The sequence below is a fragment of the Macaca fascicularis genome, chromosome 13, assembly GCF_037993035.2.
Source record: "Macaca fascicularis isolate 582-1 chromosome 13, T2T-MFA8v1.1".
Lineage (NCBI taxonomy): Eukaryota > Metazoa > Chordata > Mammalia > Primates > Cercopithecidae > Macaca > Macaca fascicularis.
The window spans coordinates 75,501,458-75,519,931 of NC_088387.1; the positions used below are offsets into that span (position 1 = coordinate 75,501,458).

General features: G+C 45.7%; 2 protein-coding genes across 6 annotated transcripts in view; one reads left to right on the plus strand and one right to left on the minus strand.

Moving 5' to 3' along the window:
- RHOQ (ras homolog family member Q) overlaps positions 1 to 903 on the minus strand; it is a 41,296-nt gene extending 40,393 nt beyond the window's left edge. For all 5 annotated transcript variants that reach the window (XR_010580461.2, XM_005575962.5, XM_045369387.3 and 2 more), the window contains exon 1: positions 445 to 903. Coding sequence is in view for 4 of the 5 variants with exons in the window: in XM_005575962.5 (XP_005576019.1) it covers positions 445 to 586 (142 nt within the window). In the remaining variant the exon portion in view is untranslated. The remainder of the gene's footprint in view (positions 1 to 444) is intronic.
- Positions 904 to 1,055: 152 nt separating this feature from the next.
- The window catches only part of ATP6V1E2 (ATPase H+ transporting V1 subunit E2), a 38,313-nt gene continuing 20,894 nt past the window's right edge, over positions 1,056 to 18,474 (plus strand). The window contains exons 1-2 of the mRNA XM_065527114.2: positions 1,056 to 2,584; positions 7,767 to 7,880. The gene's annotated coding sequence lies outside the window, so the exon portion shown is untranslated. The remainder of the gene's footprint in view (positions 2,585 to 7,766; positions 7,881 to 18,474) is intronic.

The window sequence follows — 18,474 nt, forward strand, 5'->3', positions numbered from 1 at the left end:
GCGAGATGTCACCCCCTTTTTCCGTGCGCCCAGCTCACTGTGAACCAGCAAGGGGCCGGGGTGTGATGTGGTCCCCAGCCGTCCACCCCTTCTCCCAAGTCCCGTAGACACGTCTCGCCCGGTCCCCTCGAATGTTTCCCCTGGGGCCTCGGAGCAGTAAGAAAGGGGATGTGGGAAGGTCAAGGAGGACGGCCCGGGGCGGCGAGGGGTAGGAAGTGCGGGGAGCAGGGGCCGCTTGCGGGGCAGGTGGGAGAGGGGGTGGATCAGCGGGCGAGGGGTTGCCAGGAGCGAAGCTTCGGGGGTGGGGCCGGCCGCCTGGCAGAGGGTGCGGCGGGGGAGGGGAGAGGAGCGCGCTCGGGGGAGGCGGCGAGGGGGCTCCGCCAAAGTTGCTCCAAAGTTCCCGGCCCGGGGAGCGGCCCCTTAGTCAGCAGTTCCGAGGCTTACCTGCGTAGTGGTCGAAGACGGTGGGCACGTACTCCTCCGGGAAGGCGTCGTTGGCATAGCTCATGAGTAGGCACGTCTTGCCCACCGCCCCGTCGCCGACCACCACGCACTTGAGCATCAGCGCGCCGGGCCCGTGAGCCATGCTGCGGCCGGCCGGCCTCCGGGCATGGTCCCCCCGGAGCCCCTGCCCCGGCCCCAGGCTCAGCCCCAGCCCGCCTGGGGGGACCGCCGCCGTCGCCGCCGCGCCGCGCCGCAGGGCCGCCCCCCCGGCCCCATGCAGCGGCTCCCCTTGCCGGAGGGGAGGGGGCGGCGGGCCCGGGGCGCTGCCGCCGCCGCGGTCGCCGCCCGGATCCCCGCCCCGGCCCCTGTCGCCGCGCCCGCCCGCTGCCCCCGCCACTCGGCGCCCGCGCCCTTTCCCCGACCCGGTCTCCCCAGGAGGATCCGCCGGATCATAAGACCGGCCGGCCCCGGGGGAGACGGCAACTTTGGGGAGGGCGGCGGAGGGGAGGGGCCAGGAGGCTCTCTCCGCCCCGCGCCAGCCCGGGCCCCTCCCGCGGCACCCCGGAGGAGGGCGGGCCCAGGCGCCTCCCGGAGCGAGGCTCTCGCCCCGCGCCCCCGCCCGCCACCGCCGCGCGGCCCAGCCGGCGCACCGGAGCCTCACTCCCCGCGAGGGCCGCGCGGAGGGGCGCGCAGGAGGAGGAGGAGCCGAGGACCGCGGAGGGGAGGAGGGGAGTAGGGGAGCCACGCTGGGAAGCCGAGGGTTCCTCGCGCAAGTGCCCGCAGCGCCCGGAAGCGTCCAAAGGCCCAGATGCTGGGAGATGTGGAGGCCTCTCGGGGAACCAGGACCACTTCCACGATGACGCAATAGTCATGCCAAATTATACATGTATATTTCACCTCCACCCGGCAGGCCAGAGCCATCCTCTCGGCCTCTAAGTGCACAACGGAACTAGAAATCAAGGAAGAGAGACCAAAAGGGTAAAAAAAAAATTAAGGCGCGTGGGGTGGTGGGGGTCCTTGAGCTGGAAAGCAGAGACCCTGGCTTATTGCGTGGTTCCCCCACCACCACCACCATCCCCCCCCCCCCCACGCCTTCCGTAGCACGAGCTTGAATCATTTACTATGAAACCGGTGACTAAGGGAGATACAGCGTGTTGAACCACTGAAGCACGCCCCCCCACACACACCAGCCAGAAAAGGGATACCCCGTCGGCTCTGGACCTGGCAAATGTACCTGGGCTCCCCCTGGAGGCCACATTCTCCGAGGTCCCCTTTCGGTCCCCAGTGTCCCTCAGGTATTCCGTTTTAATCCCGGAGAACTGATACACCCTAGTGCTCTGAAACTTGGCCTGTGCTCGAGGCGGCAACGCCTGCCCCTCTGCCTGGCGACGCTTGAACACATCCGTCTGGCCAGGTCCCCATTCACTGGCCAAGAGTGTAGCATTGAACATGGGGCACTGGGGCGGGGGTGCACTCCACGCTGACACCACACCCCACCCCTTAACTTGCTGACCAGGGATAATCGCTTCCTTTCATCGATTCACAGCGTTAGAAAAATGCAGCGTTGAGAGGCAGCGCGGAGGTCAACTGGACCATCATCCTTAGTTTGCAGGGAAGAAAACTGAGACCTGGAAAGATGAAGCAGTTGTCCCAAAGGCTGCTCCCAGTACTCAAGGACTTGGAGCACACTTGGGGAGATTCTCACTGTTGTATTCCCATTCCTCACTTTTCAGGAGGCCTGAACTCTCAAACTCCGAATCTGATTTCCACTCTCCCAGGAAGGCTATGGAAATAACGGAAAGTTCCTTGCAGATTCTCACTGAGCCTCTCCCCAGGCCCCACCCTTTGGCCCTGTGTGTCTGCGAGTAGGAATGCGCATTGCTAGCTACTTTCGATGCAATGAACCTGGAAGATATTTTGTATGGACTGAATAACAGGTTGAGGAAGGCAGAACAGTGCCTTCAGGTCAGTTCCTGGTTCAAAACCGGCCTCTGCCACTTGCTCTTAGAGGTAAAGAGAGCAGGGCCTGCCCTGTTCTTCGCTTGCAGGACAATTTGTTCAGGCAGCTTTTGCAGGGACTCGTATTCCGAAAGGAGGGTCTATCCAGGAGCTTGAGAAGGAGAGCACTCAGCCACCAGAGGTGAGTTTGGTCCCAGCTCTGACCCTGGTTAGCAGTGTTACCTTGAGCATGTCACTTCCTTTCTCTGGGCCTCCATTTTCTCATCTATAAATGTGAACTAAGAGTAGGAGAAGCTCTGGGAATGTCATAGCACTCCAAGTGGGGAACTGATGTCCGATGAATCATGCAGTGGTGACTTCATTGGTGACAGTGACCTCATTCTTTTGGCCCACAGAGATGCCGAAACTGACTGCCAGGAATACTTAGAGCTCTGGGGCTGATCCCACTTGGTGTGTATGTGGGATGGGGAGGGGGGCTATCCAGAATGCCCCCCTGTCAGCCCATGAATGCCTTAGCTGGAAGCACCAATCAGACCTCAACAGAAACCTCATTTTCCCATGAGCAAAGAAGATAATGTCCAAGTGGTTAAAAAAAAAAAAAAAAAAAAAGAGGTTAAAGAAAAAGCTCTCAAATTTCAGGGATTGGAGACAGAAAGCACTTTGTTTCTGAATGTCCCATAGGCTGTCTGCTTGCTTCTCTCCTTTTATTTGTGCAAATGTTGAAACAGACACAGGTCTGTGTGAGAACAGCGAAATTTCTTTTTTTCTTTCTTTTTTTTTCCTCTTTTTTTTTTTTTTTTTTTTTTTTTGGAGACAAGGTCTCGCTCTGTCGCTCAGGCTGGAGTCTGGAGTGCAAAGGCTTGATCTTGGCTCACTGCAACCTCTGCCTCCCCGGTTCAAGTGATTCTCCAGCCTCAGCCTCCAAGTAACTGGGATTACAGGCATGTGCCACCATGCTCGGCTAATTTTTGTATTTTTTTGTAGAGCGGGGTTTGGCCATGTTGCCCAGGCTAGTCTCGAACTCCTGAGCTCAAGGTGATCCGCCTGCCTCAGCCTCCCAAAGTTCTGGGCTTACAGGTCACTGCATCTGGCTGAGAACAGTGAAATTCCTAATTAGCCTTCTCTTACTCTTTTTCCTCTACTCCCTCCTTCCTCCCCTACTTAATTCATTCCATATTTCAATTAACAAGCATTTATTGAGGTCTGTTAGATGCCAGATTTTATTCCTGGGCAGGGGACAAAGAGCTGGAAAGCCACAGTCACTTCTAGCTAAAGCATTCAAGGAACTTATTAGCAAACAGGCAAGCACTCTATATAGTGTGAGCAATGCTGTGCTAGAGAATAGAGAATAGGCTTCTGGAGGTGCAGAGGAGGCAGTTAGTACATAGCTCCGGGTGTGCTGAGCAAGGATTTGCAGAAGTGATGTCATTGACCTGGGGCTTAAAAGTCTAATGGGAGTGAGGTAAGAATGCCTGGGAAAGGCCAAGAGCCCTGCATCAAAGCAAGAAGGAACAGTACACAACTTTCTGGGAATGGTGAGGCATGTAAGATGGACAGAGTGCATGATTAGTGGTGCTGGGGAATTGGTTTGTATTTAATTGGGAACCATATAATGCAGGCAGTCCATGAGCTTCTGAAAGACATATAAAGAAGAATGCAGGGTCTGGCATGGGCTGGGCAGTCTCCACTGTCCAAAGGCCAAAGGCCAGGACCAACGGGGCCACTGAGGAAGAAATATGGTCCACACGCTTACTACAAAGGCGTGGCCCCAGCTCAAAGCTGTGTTCATTGCAAGAAGGGCACTTTTTTCTTGTCATAGATATGACTTCTGTTTGTCAAACCCTGTGCCCATAGGAGTGTATCCACTCAGAGGGGAACCTTGGTCTATGTAGCAAAAGATGAAGGCACTGTCTAGGCAAGCAGTGGTTCTGGGAGCAAGGATGTAATGAAGGGAATAAACACAAATTTCTAGAGCATCTGCTGTATACTTTATCCACTTATGGTCCCAGGTATTTGGTGCTCATTGATATAGGACATCTTATTTCATCTCCCAAACAACCTTGTAAACTTTGTAGAGAGTATCTATTGGTTTTTGTCTATCCAGAACAGCACCATTTGCTTCTGCTAAATGTTTTTATAATGGAATCTCTGTAATCATGTGGTTTAAATGGAAGCTGCCATCTTCTTATACATCCTGACCCTGGTACCTGTTGAGCCCTAGGTGGACACCTGATTCAAGATGGGACAATTAGAAATTAGAACTGTTTCCTGAATTGTTTTTTGTTTTATTTTTGTTTTTTTTTTTTTTGAGACAGAGTCTCACTCTGTCTCCCAGGCTGGAATGCAGCGATGCTGTCTTGGCTTACTGTAGCATCAACCTTCCAGGTTCAAGCAGTCCTCTCACCTCAGCCACCCAAGAAGCTGGGATTATAGGCATGAGCCACCAAGCCTTGCTTAAGAATTTTGAATTTGGGATTCACAGCAGGAGTTTCTCCTCTTTTGCTAACTGAACTGGGCAATGTGAGGCTGGAAGCTGTAGGCCATTCATGTTTCAGCCATTCACAAAGTAGCCAATACAAGGAAATGTAGCTAAAGTGCAGAGAGAAGCAAAGATAGAGAGAGAACACTACCACCACTACCACCACCACCACCACCACTACTCCCCCATCAAAAAGGGCAGAGAGGAAACAGGCCATGTGTGAGTGACTGATTTGCATTATCCCCGAGATCCTGTTGCACAACTGTTCTCCAGTTGGTCAGTTGAGTTAATAAATCTTCCCCTTTTTTTTACCCAGTGAGTAGGGGTTAGTTTTCTGTAACTGGTAACCAAAGGAATCCTATTACAATATTATAACTATAGTTCAGATAGATGATGAGATTAAGAAGCTTGCCCCAAATCACACAGCTGGTAAGTGGCAGAGCTAGGTTTCAAAATCATCTGTCTTCAGAGCTCATGCATTTGCCATATTTCGTATTGACAAGGTATCAAACGTTTTTGAGTAAAAATATGACAAGCTTAGACCTGTCATTTGAGAAGGTCACTCTGGGACTCATAGAAAATGGATTTGGAAAGGATAAGGGTGAAGGTAGAAAGAGCCAGGAGGAGACAGATCACAACAGCCTGACCCAAGCATGGGAGTAAACATGAAGAAGAAGCAGTGGGTTTCAGGGAGATTCGGAGGATAGAATCACAGGGCTTGTTAGCAGTGTGGGGATGACAGAGGAGGCGAGAGAGAACAAGGTTTTTACGTAGATAACTCTGAGGCATCTACATTATGATTTCATCTACTTTCTTCTTCTTTTTTTTTTTTCTTTTTAATGTCCTCTGTTGTTATCTTCCCACTTCTTCTTTGGACTTCTTCCTTGTTTTTTAAGCCTTTCCATCTCCAATTGTTTCCTAACCACGCAACTGACTGTCTAAATCAAGCTGAGATTAGAACTCTAGAGGACAGTATGTTCTAAAACACATTCATTTGCATCATTTTGTGTGTTCCCTCATGTCTGCTTAGGAAATGGAAAAATGGACTCCAAGGGATCATTTGGTGTTGTGGCTAGGATGCTTTAGGTTGCAAGTCATAGAAAATTCAACTCGAACCAGCTTCAGCAATGAGGGAAGTATATAGACTTCTGTAATGGAAAAATCCATAAGTGGTCCAAGCTTCAGGAATGAATTGATAAGAACTCTCTCTCTCTCTCTCTTTTTTTTTTTTTTTTTTCCTGCACATCTCTCAGTTTTTCTTCTTCTCTTTGGGTCAACTTTCTACTTAGCATACCTTCTTTCCTGGAAGCAAAATGGTTGCACCAAGTCCAGGCATCACCATCCATATACCATGTTTCCCAGAAGGAAAGAGAGCTTCTCTTGACCCACTCGTTAAACAAAGTCTTAGACTTCTTCTGATTAGCTCAACTTAGTTCATCCCTGAACCAATCATGGTGCGTAGTAAACTGTCAGGTGACTGTTGCCTTAGGCCTGGGTTACTGTCCGTCCCTAAAACCATCACTGTGGCATGGAGTTGGGACTATCCTAATTGGGCCTATCAGCCCTTCCCCTACAGGGGCTGGGGTTTCACACCTACCCAGGTTCTATGATTTCTGCACAGTGGGTGACAAGTTTGGGGAAATACATGCTGAGAAGGCAACCAGCAATATACATCTACATTGTTGCTTAAGGGTCAAAGTTCCTAGGCCTTCCCCTGGCTACACTGGAAAAAAAGAATTTTAGGAGAGGCCAGGCACGGTGGCTTATACCTGTAATCTCAGCACTTTGGGAGGCTGAGGTGGGAGGATCAGTTGAGGTCAGGAGTTTAAGACCAGCCTGGCCAACATGGTGAAACCCCATCTCCACTAAAAATAGAAACATTAGCCAGGTGTGGTGGCGGGCGCCTGTAATCCCAGCTACTCAGGAGGCTTGAAATGGGAGACAGAAGTTGCAATGGGCTGAGATGGTGCCACTGCACGCCAGCCTGGGAGCCAGAGCAAGACTCTGTCTCAAAAAAAAAAAAAAGGAAGTTTAGGAGAGAGGCAAATGTTAAGAGGAGAGGAAGGTGAGAAGGCTCCAAATCAAATCTGTGATTTGTTCCAAATTTCAGGTGGATTGTCAATACAGGAGTCCATACTGACTTTGAATCCCTAATTTTGGCCTGTATTCTTCTTCCTCTCTGAACCATCTTCTTGGAAGTCACTGGTAAGGAGATAAAATGATGGTCATTCTTTAACACTTCTTCCCACCACAATGCCCAGAATCCTCACAATGCAGCCTCTTCACTCCCCAGGGTGCCTATTGGCCTTCCCTACAGCATCCTGCCACATGCCCTACCTATCCCTATCCCTGTTTTTCTCCCTGCCACTAAAACCTCCCATTGGCACCCTCTTCTCTTAGTGCTCCAGTGTATGTACACTGCACAATATTCTGAGCTAAGGTATTAATGACTTAAACACCACAGCAATTTCTTAAAGGTAACTGGTTCCTAATGATCAGGCTGATAAATAAACCCAGTAGGATTGGTTTGCCTGGTTTTCATTCCCAGTTAGAATGTACATAGATCTCTTTTTCTAGTTCATTACATACCAGAAACTCAGAAGTATGGCCCAGCCTCTGAGAACTTCGGCTCAAGCACTGTTAATGTTTTGCCATTTTCATGTCTAACTGTTTTCTGCCAAAACCTAAGTTCAGGAGATTAGTCATTATTACTGATGGTATCATCACCCATTGCCGAACTATAGCAAAGGACATTTCCTTACAGGTTGCTGGTATGGAATACTCATAAGATTCAGGAGTGGTCTCCTCTCATAGGCTCCAAAGGAGGCTAGATCACAGATCCCTCCTCCAAAAATGAAATTAATGATTTTATTTTGTGTTTCAGCATCGAGAGTGCCAGAAAAACATCCCAAGACCCACACAGGGTTGTGCCTCATAGTGGATGTTTTGGCCACTGGACATCAGAACCACATTTTGAGTTTGAAGAATATTCTACATGGTGAGCCTTGGTGGGAAGAAAAGAATATCCCTTCCTTATAGAAGCTGAAATTACAGACTCTTGCTTTCCTTGTCAGACTTAAAAGCTAGTGTAGCTAGAGTTAAATACAGGGCACATTGTCTCTGGAGACTGCAGCTTTAGTGGTGGGTACACAATTCAGTTCCTGACCCAGGAAGTGGCACATTAGGGCAGGCAGTGAGGTTGGTTGTGGTATAATTGAGTTCCTGGTTCAGAAGTGACAACTGTACACATAGGATGTCTAGGGTTTGGTGAAAGCAATGGTATTGAAAGTGGTTTTCTCATCAAATTAGTTCCTGAGTCATGTGTTGGACACTGTTTCTATCTTGAGCAGCTTCTCTAGCCTTTCTACAATCCTGTGACCTGCCTGTGATCCTTTTAAGATTTCTTTTCTGTTTCATCAGCCACAAACAGCTTCTGTTGCTTGCAACCCAGGCTCCTGAGAAGGGACTGGAGAAGCAGATCACTTTATTGATGTGCTTCAGGTAGAGAGAGTAGAGATTTCCACCTCCACCATACCCAAATAGCTGGTACTAGACGTACCTTTCTAATGTGAGCAACTTTAAAATTGAACAGAATATATGAAACCTCTCTTTTCAAACATTGAACAGCATGTAGCACAGGACTGTGATTCCTGAAAGTAGCGAACAAATGGGGCAAACCCTACTATCACTCTAACTTTCTGCTGAAAATGCTCTCTGGATTGTAGCACAATGAGGGGGAACCCAAGCAGAACATAGTGGTCTTGCCGAGTTGAGGAGATAGTTGAGCAGACTTTTCAAGGCAGAGTATCAGAGAGGAGAGAATATAACAGCAAAAAAGTCTCCTGGGATTCGTTTGAATCTGTTGCTGAATACTAAGCTGCACATGCATAAGGTGAAACTTCACAGTGCTAGGCAAAGAACTACCACGGAGCTGTGAGCTGATTGGTTCCCAGGGCTCACTGGGCAGTGTTTGAGTTTCAACTCACCAATGTGAAGAAACCTTGCTGACTGTCCAGGGAATTCAATAGAAATCCTGAAAGGGTAAGGCATTAGTAGAAGGGCTAACTAAGCCGAAAAGTAGAGGTAACTCTAGACTTCCTCCAATAAGGTTTAGAAAGCAGCCTCAAAAAGAGGAAGTTCATCATACCATAACTGCCAGCCAAAACAAATTTTACCATTTTTAAAGCCACAACAAAATACAGACATTTAACAACATTGAATTCAGAATGTTAAAAATACTAGATATGCAAATAAGTAGGGAAATAGAACCCCAAATCAGGAGAAAAATCATGTAATAGAAACAAACCCCAAAATGACAGAGATAATAACGTTAGCAGACAAGGACTTAAAAAATTAAATTAAACACAACGATTTAAAGGAAAACATGAACATAGTGAAGAAAAACCTGGAAGATATAGAAAATAACCAAATGGAACTTGTGGAGCTAAAAAATACAACACCTGTAATGAATAATTCAGTGGCTGAGCTTAACAGTAGATTAGACATTGTGGAATGAAGTATCTGTGGCACTGAAGACATAGCAGTAGAAACTATCCAAACTAAAGCAGAGAACAAGGAAACCAAAGAAACATGGAAACACAGAGCCTCAATCACCTTAAGATGATATTAAATGATTTAATGTACACACATAACTGGAGTCCTCGAAAGGGATTAAGGGTGGTGATTTGAAGACATAAGGCCAAAAAGTCCCAAATTTAATGAAAACTATAAACATATAGATCCAAGAAGCTCAACAAATCCGAAGTAGGATAAGAACAAAGCAAACCATATCAAGCGAGGCACTTCGTAATTAAATCACTGAAGACCAGTAATAAGTAGGAAAAAATTAACAGCAGAGAGAAAAAAAGACACATTTTATACAGGGAACAAAGACAGATATAATTGCAGACTTCTCTTCAGAAATAATGCAAACTAGAACTTAATGAAATCGCATCTTTAAAGCGATAAAAGAAAAAGAAAGCACTGTCAATCTAGAATTCTATATCCACCAGAAATATTCTTTAAAATTGAAGGTAAGATAAATGTTTGTCAGACAATAAAAGGCTTGAAGGTTTTTTTTAAACCAGAAGATCTTCAATACAAGAAATACGAAATAAAGTTCCTGAGGCAGAAAGAACATGGTACCAGAGGAAACCACTGGCCTACACAAAGAAATGAAGAGCACAAGAAATGGTAAATATATGGGTAAATATGAGACATTTCTTTCTCTGTTAAAAAATTCCTTTAAAACATAATTGATCTTGGCCGGGTATGATGGCTCACACCTGTAATCCCAGCACTTCCGGAGGCTGAGGCAGGTATATTGCTTGAGCCCGAGAGTTTAAGACCAACCTAGGCAACATGGCAAAACCCTATCTCTACAAAAAATACAAAAATATAGCTGAGTGTGGTAGCACACTCCTATAGTCCCAGCTACTCAGGTGGCTGAGGTGTAATGATCACTTGAGCCCAGGAGGTCAAGGCTGCATGAGCTGAGATCATGCCACTACACTCCAGTCGGGGTGATAGACCCAGACCATTTCTCAAAAAAAAAAACCAAAACCCAAACTATTTTATATATATATATATGCATATACATACACACACACTATATATATGATATAACATCATATATAATGTTAGATATATAACATTAGAGATATATATATATAATTAAAAATAAAAAACACAATTGACCATCTAAAGCAAAACTAATAGCCGTATATTACATGGTTTATAACATGTAGAAATAAAACCTATAAAAATAATAACAAAAGGGATAGAAAAACAGAAATAGAACTATATTCTTATAAAATTCTTACATTGCACATTAAGTGGTATAGTATTATCTGAAGGTTGTCTTAGTCTCTTCCTGCTGTCATAGCAATCTACCATAGACTGGGTCATTCATAAATAGTAAAAATTCATTTCTCATCGTTCTAGAGGCTGGGAAGCCTAAGATCAAGGAATCAGCAGATTTGGCATCTGGTGAGGGCTCACTCTCTGCTTCCAAGATGGCATTTTGTTGCCGCATGCTCCAGAGGGAAAGGAACAAACACTATGACCTCACGTGGTAGAAGGGAAAAGGGGGTTAAAACAAACAACAAAAAACTCTCTTAAGCCCTTTTATAAGGGCACTAATCCCATCCATGAGGGCTCTCCACTTCCAAATTACCTCCCAAAGTTCCCACCTCTTAATACCATCACCTTGGGGTTTAAGTTCCAACATAAATTTTGGAAGGATACATACATTCAAACTATAACAAAGGTAGACTAAGAAAAATTAAAGATGCATGTCGTAAAACCTAGAGCAATCCCTGTAAATAAATAAATAAATAAATAAATAAATAAATAAATAAATAAAACAAAGAGGTATTTCTAATAAGCCAACAGTAAAGACAAAGTGGAATACCCAAAAAGAAAAAAAAATCAAAAAGAAAGTCAGGAGGATGCCAAGATCATTCAATGGTCTTAGGAAAAGAGTAGTCTCTTTAATAAATGGTGATTAGACAAACTAGATATCCACATGCAAAAGAATGAATCTGGATCCTTCCCTCTCAACATATACAAACATTTACTCAAAATGAATTGACAACCAAAAGATATGAGCTAAGACCATAAACTTTTAGGAGAAAACCTAGGGATAGATCAACAGTTTCTTATATATGATGTCAAAAGCATAACAACAAAAGCAAAACCAAAACTGGACTTCATAAAAATTAACAAAACTTTTCTGCATCAAAGGACAGTATCAAGAAAGTGAAAAGACAACATACATAATGAGAGAAAATACTTAAAAATCAAATACCTCATAAGACTCTAGCATCCAGAATGTATAAAGTTATCTTATCATTCAACAATAAAATGACAAATAATTTATTTTTTAAAGGGGCAAAAGACTTGAACAGACATTTCTCCAAACAAGATATAAATCACCAACAAGCACATGAAAAGGTATGCAACATCATTAGTAGTTAGTCATTAGGTAAATGTAAATAAAAACCTCAATGAGGTACCCCTTTACACCCACTAGGATGGCTATAATTAGGGCTAGGGGAAGGAAAATAAGTGTTGGTGAAGATATGAAGAAATTGGAACCCTGTTCATTGCTAGTGGGAACGTAAAATGGTTCAACCTCTGGAAAACAGTTCAGAGGTTCTTGAAAAAGTTAATTATAGAATTACAAAAAGACCCAGCAATTCTAGAGCTAGGTATGTATCCAAAATAATTGAAAACAGGTCCTCAAATAAATACATATGCATACCATGTTCACAGTGGCACTATTCCCAGTAGCCAAAAGGTGAAGACAGCTCAAATGTTTATCAATTGGTGAATGGATAAATTGTGGTATATTGATACAGTGGAATATTATTAAGCCATAAAAAGTAATGAAGTGCTGATACCTGCTACAATGTGGATGAACCTCAAAAACATTATGCTACATGAAAGTAGCCAGACACAAAACGCTATATGTTGTATGTTTCCATTTACATGAAATATCCAGAACTGGTAAATTCATAGACAGAATGTACGTTGGTGGTTGCTATGGGCTGGGGATGGTAGGGTTTGAAGGGAAAATGAGGAGCAACTGCTTAATGTATATGAGGTTTCTTTCTGGAGTGATAAAAGTGTTTTGAAACTAGATAGAGGCAATAGTTTTACAACTTTGTGAATGTAATAAATGCTACTGAAATATTCACTTTAAATTCACCTCAATTTCAAAAAATGTATCCACCAACCAAGAGAAAAAAAAGTCAGGTAATATGGTTTGGCTGTGTCCTCACCCAAATCTCATCTTGAATTGTAGCTCCCATAGTTCCCACGTGCCATGGGAGGGGCCTGGTAGGAAGTAACTGAATTATGGGCTCGGGTCTTTCCTGTGCTGTTCTCGTGCTAGTGAATAAGTCTCACGAAATCTGATGGTTTTACAAAGGGGAGTTCCCTGTACAAGCTTTCTCTTGCCTGCTGCCATGTAAGACGTGTCTTGCTTCCCCTTTGCTTTCTGCCATGATTGTAAGGCCTCCCCAGGCATGCTGAACTGTGAGTCAATTAAACCTCTTTCCTTTATGTATTACCCAGTCCTGGGTATGTCTTTTATTAGCAATGTGAGAACAAACTGATACATCAGGAAAAGAGGAAAAAAGGAAGAAAGAATAGCTGTTTAAAATGGAAAATAAATAGCAAGATAAAAGACTTAAATACAACCATACTGATAATTATATCATATATAGTAACACTTGGGGAGAGTGCAGGGCAGGTGGCCAGGGAAAGCAGGTAATAATGAGAATCTTTGTGTTTGAAGACGTAAATGACAAACTGTTTGACCTCTGAAATGAGTATTAGAGAAAGGAGGAGGGTGATAGTTCTTGGTTCCTGAAAGTTGGATTGCCTGACCTACCCTGAGATAGTGGCAGAATTGGGGGCATGACCACCCCACCCACCAGCACCATCCCTTTACTGTGCACAGGCCTGAACCTCTTCTTGGCTTCTGTTCAGCCCAGTGCTTCTCTCCTGGAGCCACCCTGATCTCTCACATGCTGTAGGGACCAGGGAATCCTGGGGCTGGAAGAGGAGAGGGCTCTGTATGTAGGTGGTAGGAGACCGAGCGGCATTCTGGAGAGGTGCAGCTGTGGCCTGAACTGAGTGAACCTGAGACCTTCAGTTAAAGGTGGGAATTTCCAGCAGATACCACACAGTCAGGGATATCCTCCAACCCCCTTTGCAACAATATAACAGGACAGGTTATAAATATATTGAAATAATTTCTTTCTGGTTTAAAAACATTTCCTGCCCTGAGCTCCCTGAGAGCCCTGATCAGGCCACTGCATCACCCTCACGTTCATCATCTTTGTACCCCTCTCTCCTTCAACTCAAAGAAGGTTGCAGATTCCTAAGATTGTTGAGAGTCTATTGGGGAGACTACTTCCTCACCACCCACCCATTCATCCATGGGTTCAATAAATTATTATTATTATCATCATCATTATTAAAGACAGGTGTCACTCTGTTGCCCAGGCTGGAGTGCAGTGGCACAATCACGGCTCACTGCAGCCTCAAACACCTGGGCTCTAGTGATCCTCCCGCCTCAGCCTCCTGAGTAGCTGAGACCATAGGTGCACACCACCATGCCTAGCTCATTTTAAAAATTTTTTGTAGAGATGGGATCTTACTACGTTTCCCAGGCTGGTTTCAAACTCCTGGCCTCAAGCAATCCTCCTGCCTTGGCCTTCCAAAGCACTGGGATTACAGGCATGAGCCACCACACCCAGTCAAATCATTATTATTAAGCTACTGCTATGTACTAGACTCTGTGGGCAGTGTTGAGATGAGTGCAGAGTGGGTCAGAAATAGTCCTCTTCCCAAGAAGATCACTGAGGAAGCCCCCAGGCATGGTGAGGGACAGCATTGAATGGGTACAGTCTCTTCCCTGCAAACCAGTACCTTCCCTGCATTAGGTTGAGCTGTGTCTAACAGCAAACATGAGGCTAGCCAGGACTTGTCATGGTGAGAATCAAGTCAGTATCAAAGCAGTGTTGGGCATCTGAATGTGTAACTCGAGGCTGAGGACTAGTAGAAACTGCTTCTGGTGTTCCTGCCCTCCCTCTTGGGGCTGTCCCTACCCACGACTTCCAGGTTAGAGGCCTGGGCAGCCAGCTGCCTTTGAAGGGCTATTTCCCGGGGTTCCTTGCTGACTTCATACCTACCCTCGGCCCCTCTGGAGGCTACCTGGGGCTCTGACCTCCAGCCTGGGTCAACTTCTCCATAGGCAGCTCTAGGAGTATGGTTCAAGGAAGGGCAGAATGAGGAGCTCTGGGAGCCCATGGGCAGGGAAGTGGTGATTTGTAAATGACAGCATCTGATATTTCTCCCTCACTTTACAAAGCTTGTTTGCTTCTTCCACTATTTGGCCTTCTCAGCTCCACCGTGAGGGCAACAGGACTCCTCATCAACATCCTGGTTTTACATAAGTAGTTTTGTGTCCCTGGGTGAATTCAAGCAGATTGTCAGCCTTTATCCAGATTGCCCAGCCTGTGAGTGGCATCAGGACTGGGGTCTGAACCTCTGATGCCCAGTCCCGGATGCATCTTGTGACACCAAGATGCTGCCCATGGAGCCTCCAAGGGAGAGGGAGACCTCCTGTTCCAGGGTCAGCCTGGTTTCCACCCTCATGAAGTGGGAGAAGGGAGTCCTGCCCTGGAGGAGTCACCATCCTGTGATGCCCCGTGTCTACACAGCACGTGGGGCATGCCCACTATTAGCCATATAGACTGCTTATATGCCATGCAGCCAGACTCTCAGATCACTGCCACCACCCCGTTCCCACCTTCAAAGAGGGCTATTTTGGGGGGTGAATACTTTGACAAGTGGATTGAGTGGGTACATGAGACCTTCCAAGATCGTCTTAAGTAACAACAGATGGTTGCTTCACTGCTTTCTAAGAAGGGTGAATTTATTTAACTTGTAGTGCAGTGTTTCTCAAAAACCTTGTCCTGCAAATTGCAGTAACAAATACATTTTTCATTGTGAACTGGAATACATTCACATACATATATTATGTTTGTGTGTGTGCACATATATCTATACATATAACAAAAGGTTTGATATAACAATACTTAACCTTACCACCTGTAATGAATTCTGGATTTTTGATTCCATTTGGTTTCATTTTTTTTTATTCAGTGATAACCTACTAAATGATTTCACAGTCCACCAGAGGGTCACGGTCCACACCTGGAGACACTCCAATGCAGGTCTCTGCTGGCTGAGTGCACTGGCTTGTGGCTGGAGGTGAGTGCTCAGGACCACAGAGGGATGGAACCTCTATAACTCAACAACAACAAAAAACCAAGCAACCTGATTTTAAAAATGGGCAAAGAACTTGAGTAAACAGTTTCCAAAGAAGATAAGCAAATGGCCAATAAGCACATGAAAAGATGCTTAGTATCACTTATCATTAGGGATATGCAAATCAAAACCACAATGGTACCACAATGGGTAATTTCATATCCATTAGGATGGCTATTATTTAAAACAACAACAACAACAACAAACCCAGGACCAGGCATGGTGGCTCACACCTGTAATCCCAGCACTTCGGGAGGCTAAGGGGGAGGATCACTTGAGGCCAAGAGTTCAAGATCAGCCTGGGCAACAAAGTGAGACTCCTTCCTCTACAAAAAAATTTAAAAATTAGTTGGACTGGCTGGGCACGGTGGCTCACAACTGTAATCCCAGCACTTTGGGAGGCCAAGGCGGGTGGATCACAAGGTCAGGAGATCGTGACCATCCTGGCTAACACAGTGAAACCCTGTCTCTACTAAAAATACAAAAAATTAGCCGGGCATGGTGGCAGGCGCCTGTAGTCCCAGCTACTCGGGAGGCTGAGGCAGGAGAATGGTGTCAATCCGGGAGGCGGAGCTTGCAGTGAGCCGAGATCGAGCCACTGCACTCCAGCCTGGGCGACAAAGCGAGACTCCATCTGAAAAAAAAAAAATTAGTGGGACATGGTGGTGTGCACCTGTAGTCCCAGCTACTCAGGAAGCTGAAGTGGGAAGATTGCTTGAGCCAGGAGTTTGAGGCTGCAGTGAACTATGATTATGCCACTACACTCCAACCTGGGCAACAGAGCCAAGACACAAAAGAAAGAAAAAAACAAAAACAAAACCAGAAAACAGCAAGTATTGGCAAAGTTGTGGAAGCATTGGAACCCATGTGCATTGCTGTGAACTGTAAAATAGTGCGGCTGCTGGGGAAAAGGGTGTGGACATTCCTCAAAACACTGAGCTTAGAACTACTATGTGATCCAGCAATTCCACTTCTAGGCATATACCCCAAAGAAGTGAAAGCAGGTCTTTGAACAGATATTTATATACGCATGTTCATAGCAGCGTTATTCACAATGGCCAAGAAGGGAGAGCAACCCAAGTCTCTATGAATGGATGAGTAGACAAAATGTGGTATATACACACAATGAAACATTCAGCCACAAAAAGGAAGGAAATTCTGACCAGTGCTACAATATGGGGAATCCTGAAGACATCATACTATGTGAAATAAGCCAGCAAAGGAAGGACAAATATTATGATTCTATTTATATGAGGTACCTGGAGTACTCAAATTCATAGAGACAGGAAGTAGGATGGTGGTTGCCAACAGTTACTTGGGGAAGAGTATGTGGGATTAGTGTTTAATGGATACACAGTTTAAATTTGGGAAGATGAAAAAGTTCTGGAGATGGATGGTGGTGATAGTTGCAAAACCATGTGAATATTCTTAATGCTACATAAATGTACACTTAAAAAGGCAGGGTGCGGTGGCTCACACCTGTAATCCCAGCACTTTGGGAGGCTGAGGCAGGTGGATCACTGGAGGTCAGGAGTTCAAGACCAGTCTGGCCAACATGGTGAAAACTCGTCTCTACTAAAAATACATAATTAGCCAAGCGTGGTGATGCACGCCTGTAGTCCCAGCTACTCGGGAGGTTGAGGCACAAGAATTACTTGAACCCAGGAGGCAGAGGTTGTAGTGAGCCGAGATCGCACCACCGCACTCCAGCCTGGGCAACAAGAGTGAAACTCTGTCTCAAAATAATAATAATAATAAATAATGTACACTTAAAAATGGTTAAATGGCAAAATTTGTTATATACATTTTACCACAATAGAACAAAAAAGATACGTTTCACTTTTAAAATAGGATTTCCAACTTCTCTAAAAAATCAGATCTTATGACATCCTAGTCCACATTTTCTAAGGCAGCAGACCAGGGAGGTACTTGCCCCTTTAGACGGGGATGGAAATGAAGGGCTTTTCTTTTTGGAGAAACTGCCACTGGAAACTTCTAGATATGCAGCTTTGAAGCAAATGACTCTTGGGGAGAACCTGACTGCTTTGAAGTAACCTGCCTGCAGATGTTTTAGAAGGAGAAATTCGGTTGTGAATTCTTCATGTAAATTATTTTGGGAGAAAGGTTTCTTCCCCTGCCTGTAGGCATTAGCTTTCTCCAGTCCTGACCAAAGCCTACTTTGCCAGTGTGAGTGGAGTTCTTGGAACAAAACTCTATGTGGCCCCTTACTTGTCAGCAACTGAAGCAGAGATGAAGCTTTTCAGGCCCTTCTGATTTCCCCTCCAGGTGTCTCCTGTTACTTCCAGAGCAAATGAACTCTCTCGCCCTTGCCTTCTCTCCCAAGCTTGCTCGCGAGGGAGCAGAGTGCCTGTCCCTGCTTTCTCACACCCTCACCCCAAACTGAGCTGCTCTGTTCTGTGTAGCCAGAGGCCGAATCCTCAGACCTGACACCCAACAGCCCATGGGCCATATCTCTTCCTTCTACTCGCGATGCCTTGTCTTGTGTCCTGGTCCTCACTGTGTACAGGCTCTCTCTGGCTTTTGGCATAGAGTCCAAGACTCCTGCCGCCACTACCCCCAGGCTGATCTTCCTGAGCCCAGGTTTGGCGAAGGTACAGCCATGCTAAGAAGCCTTTGACGGGCTCTTTTGCGTAATGCCCCAAATCTCAGGCGGACATTTCCACCCTTCCCCAGCCGCACCCCAGTGTCTTTCTAGACATTGTCCTCAGCAAGTCTCTTGGCTACTG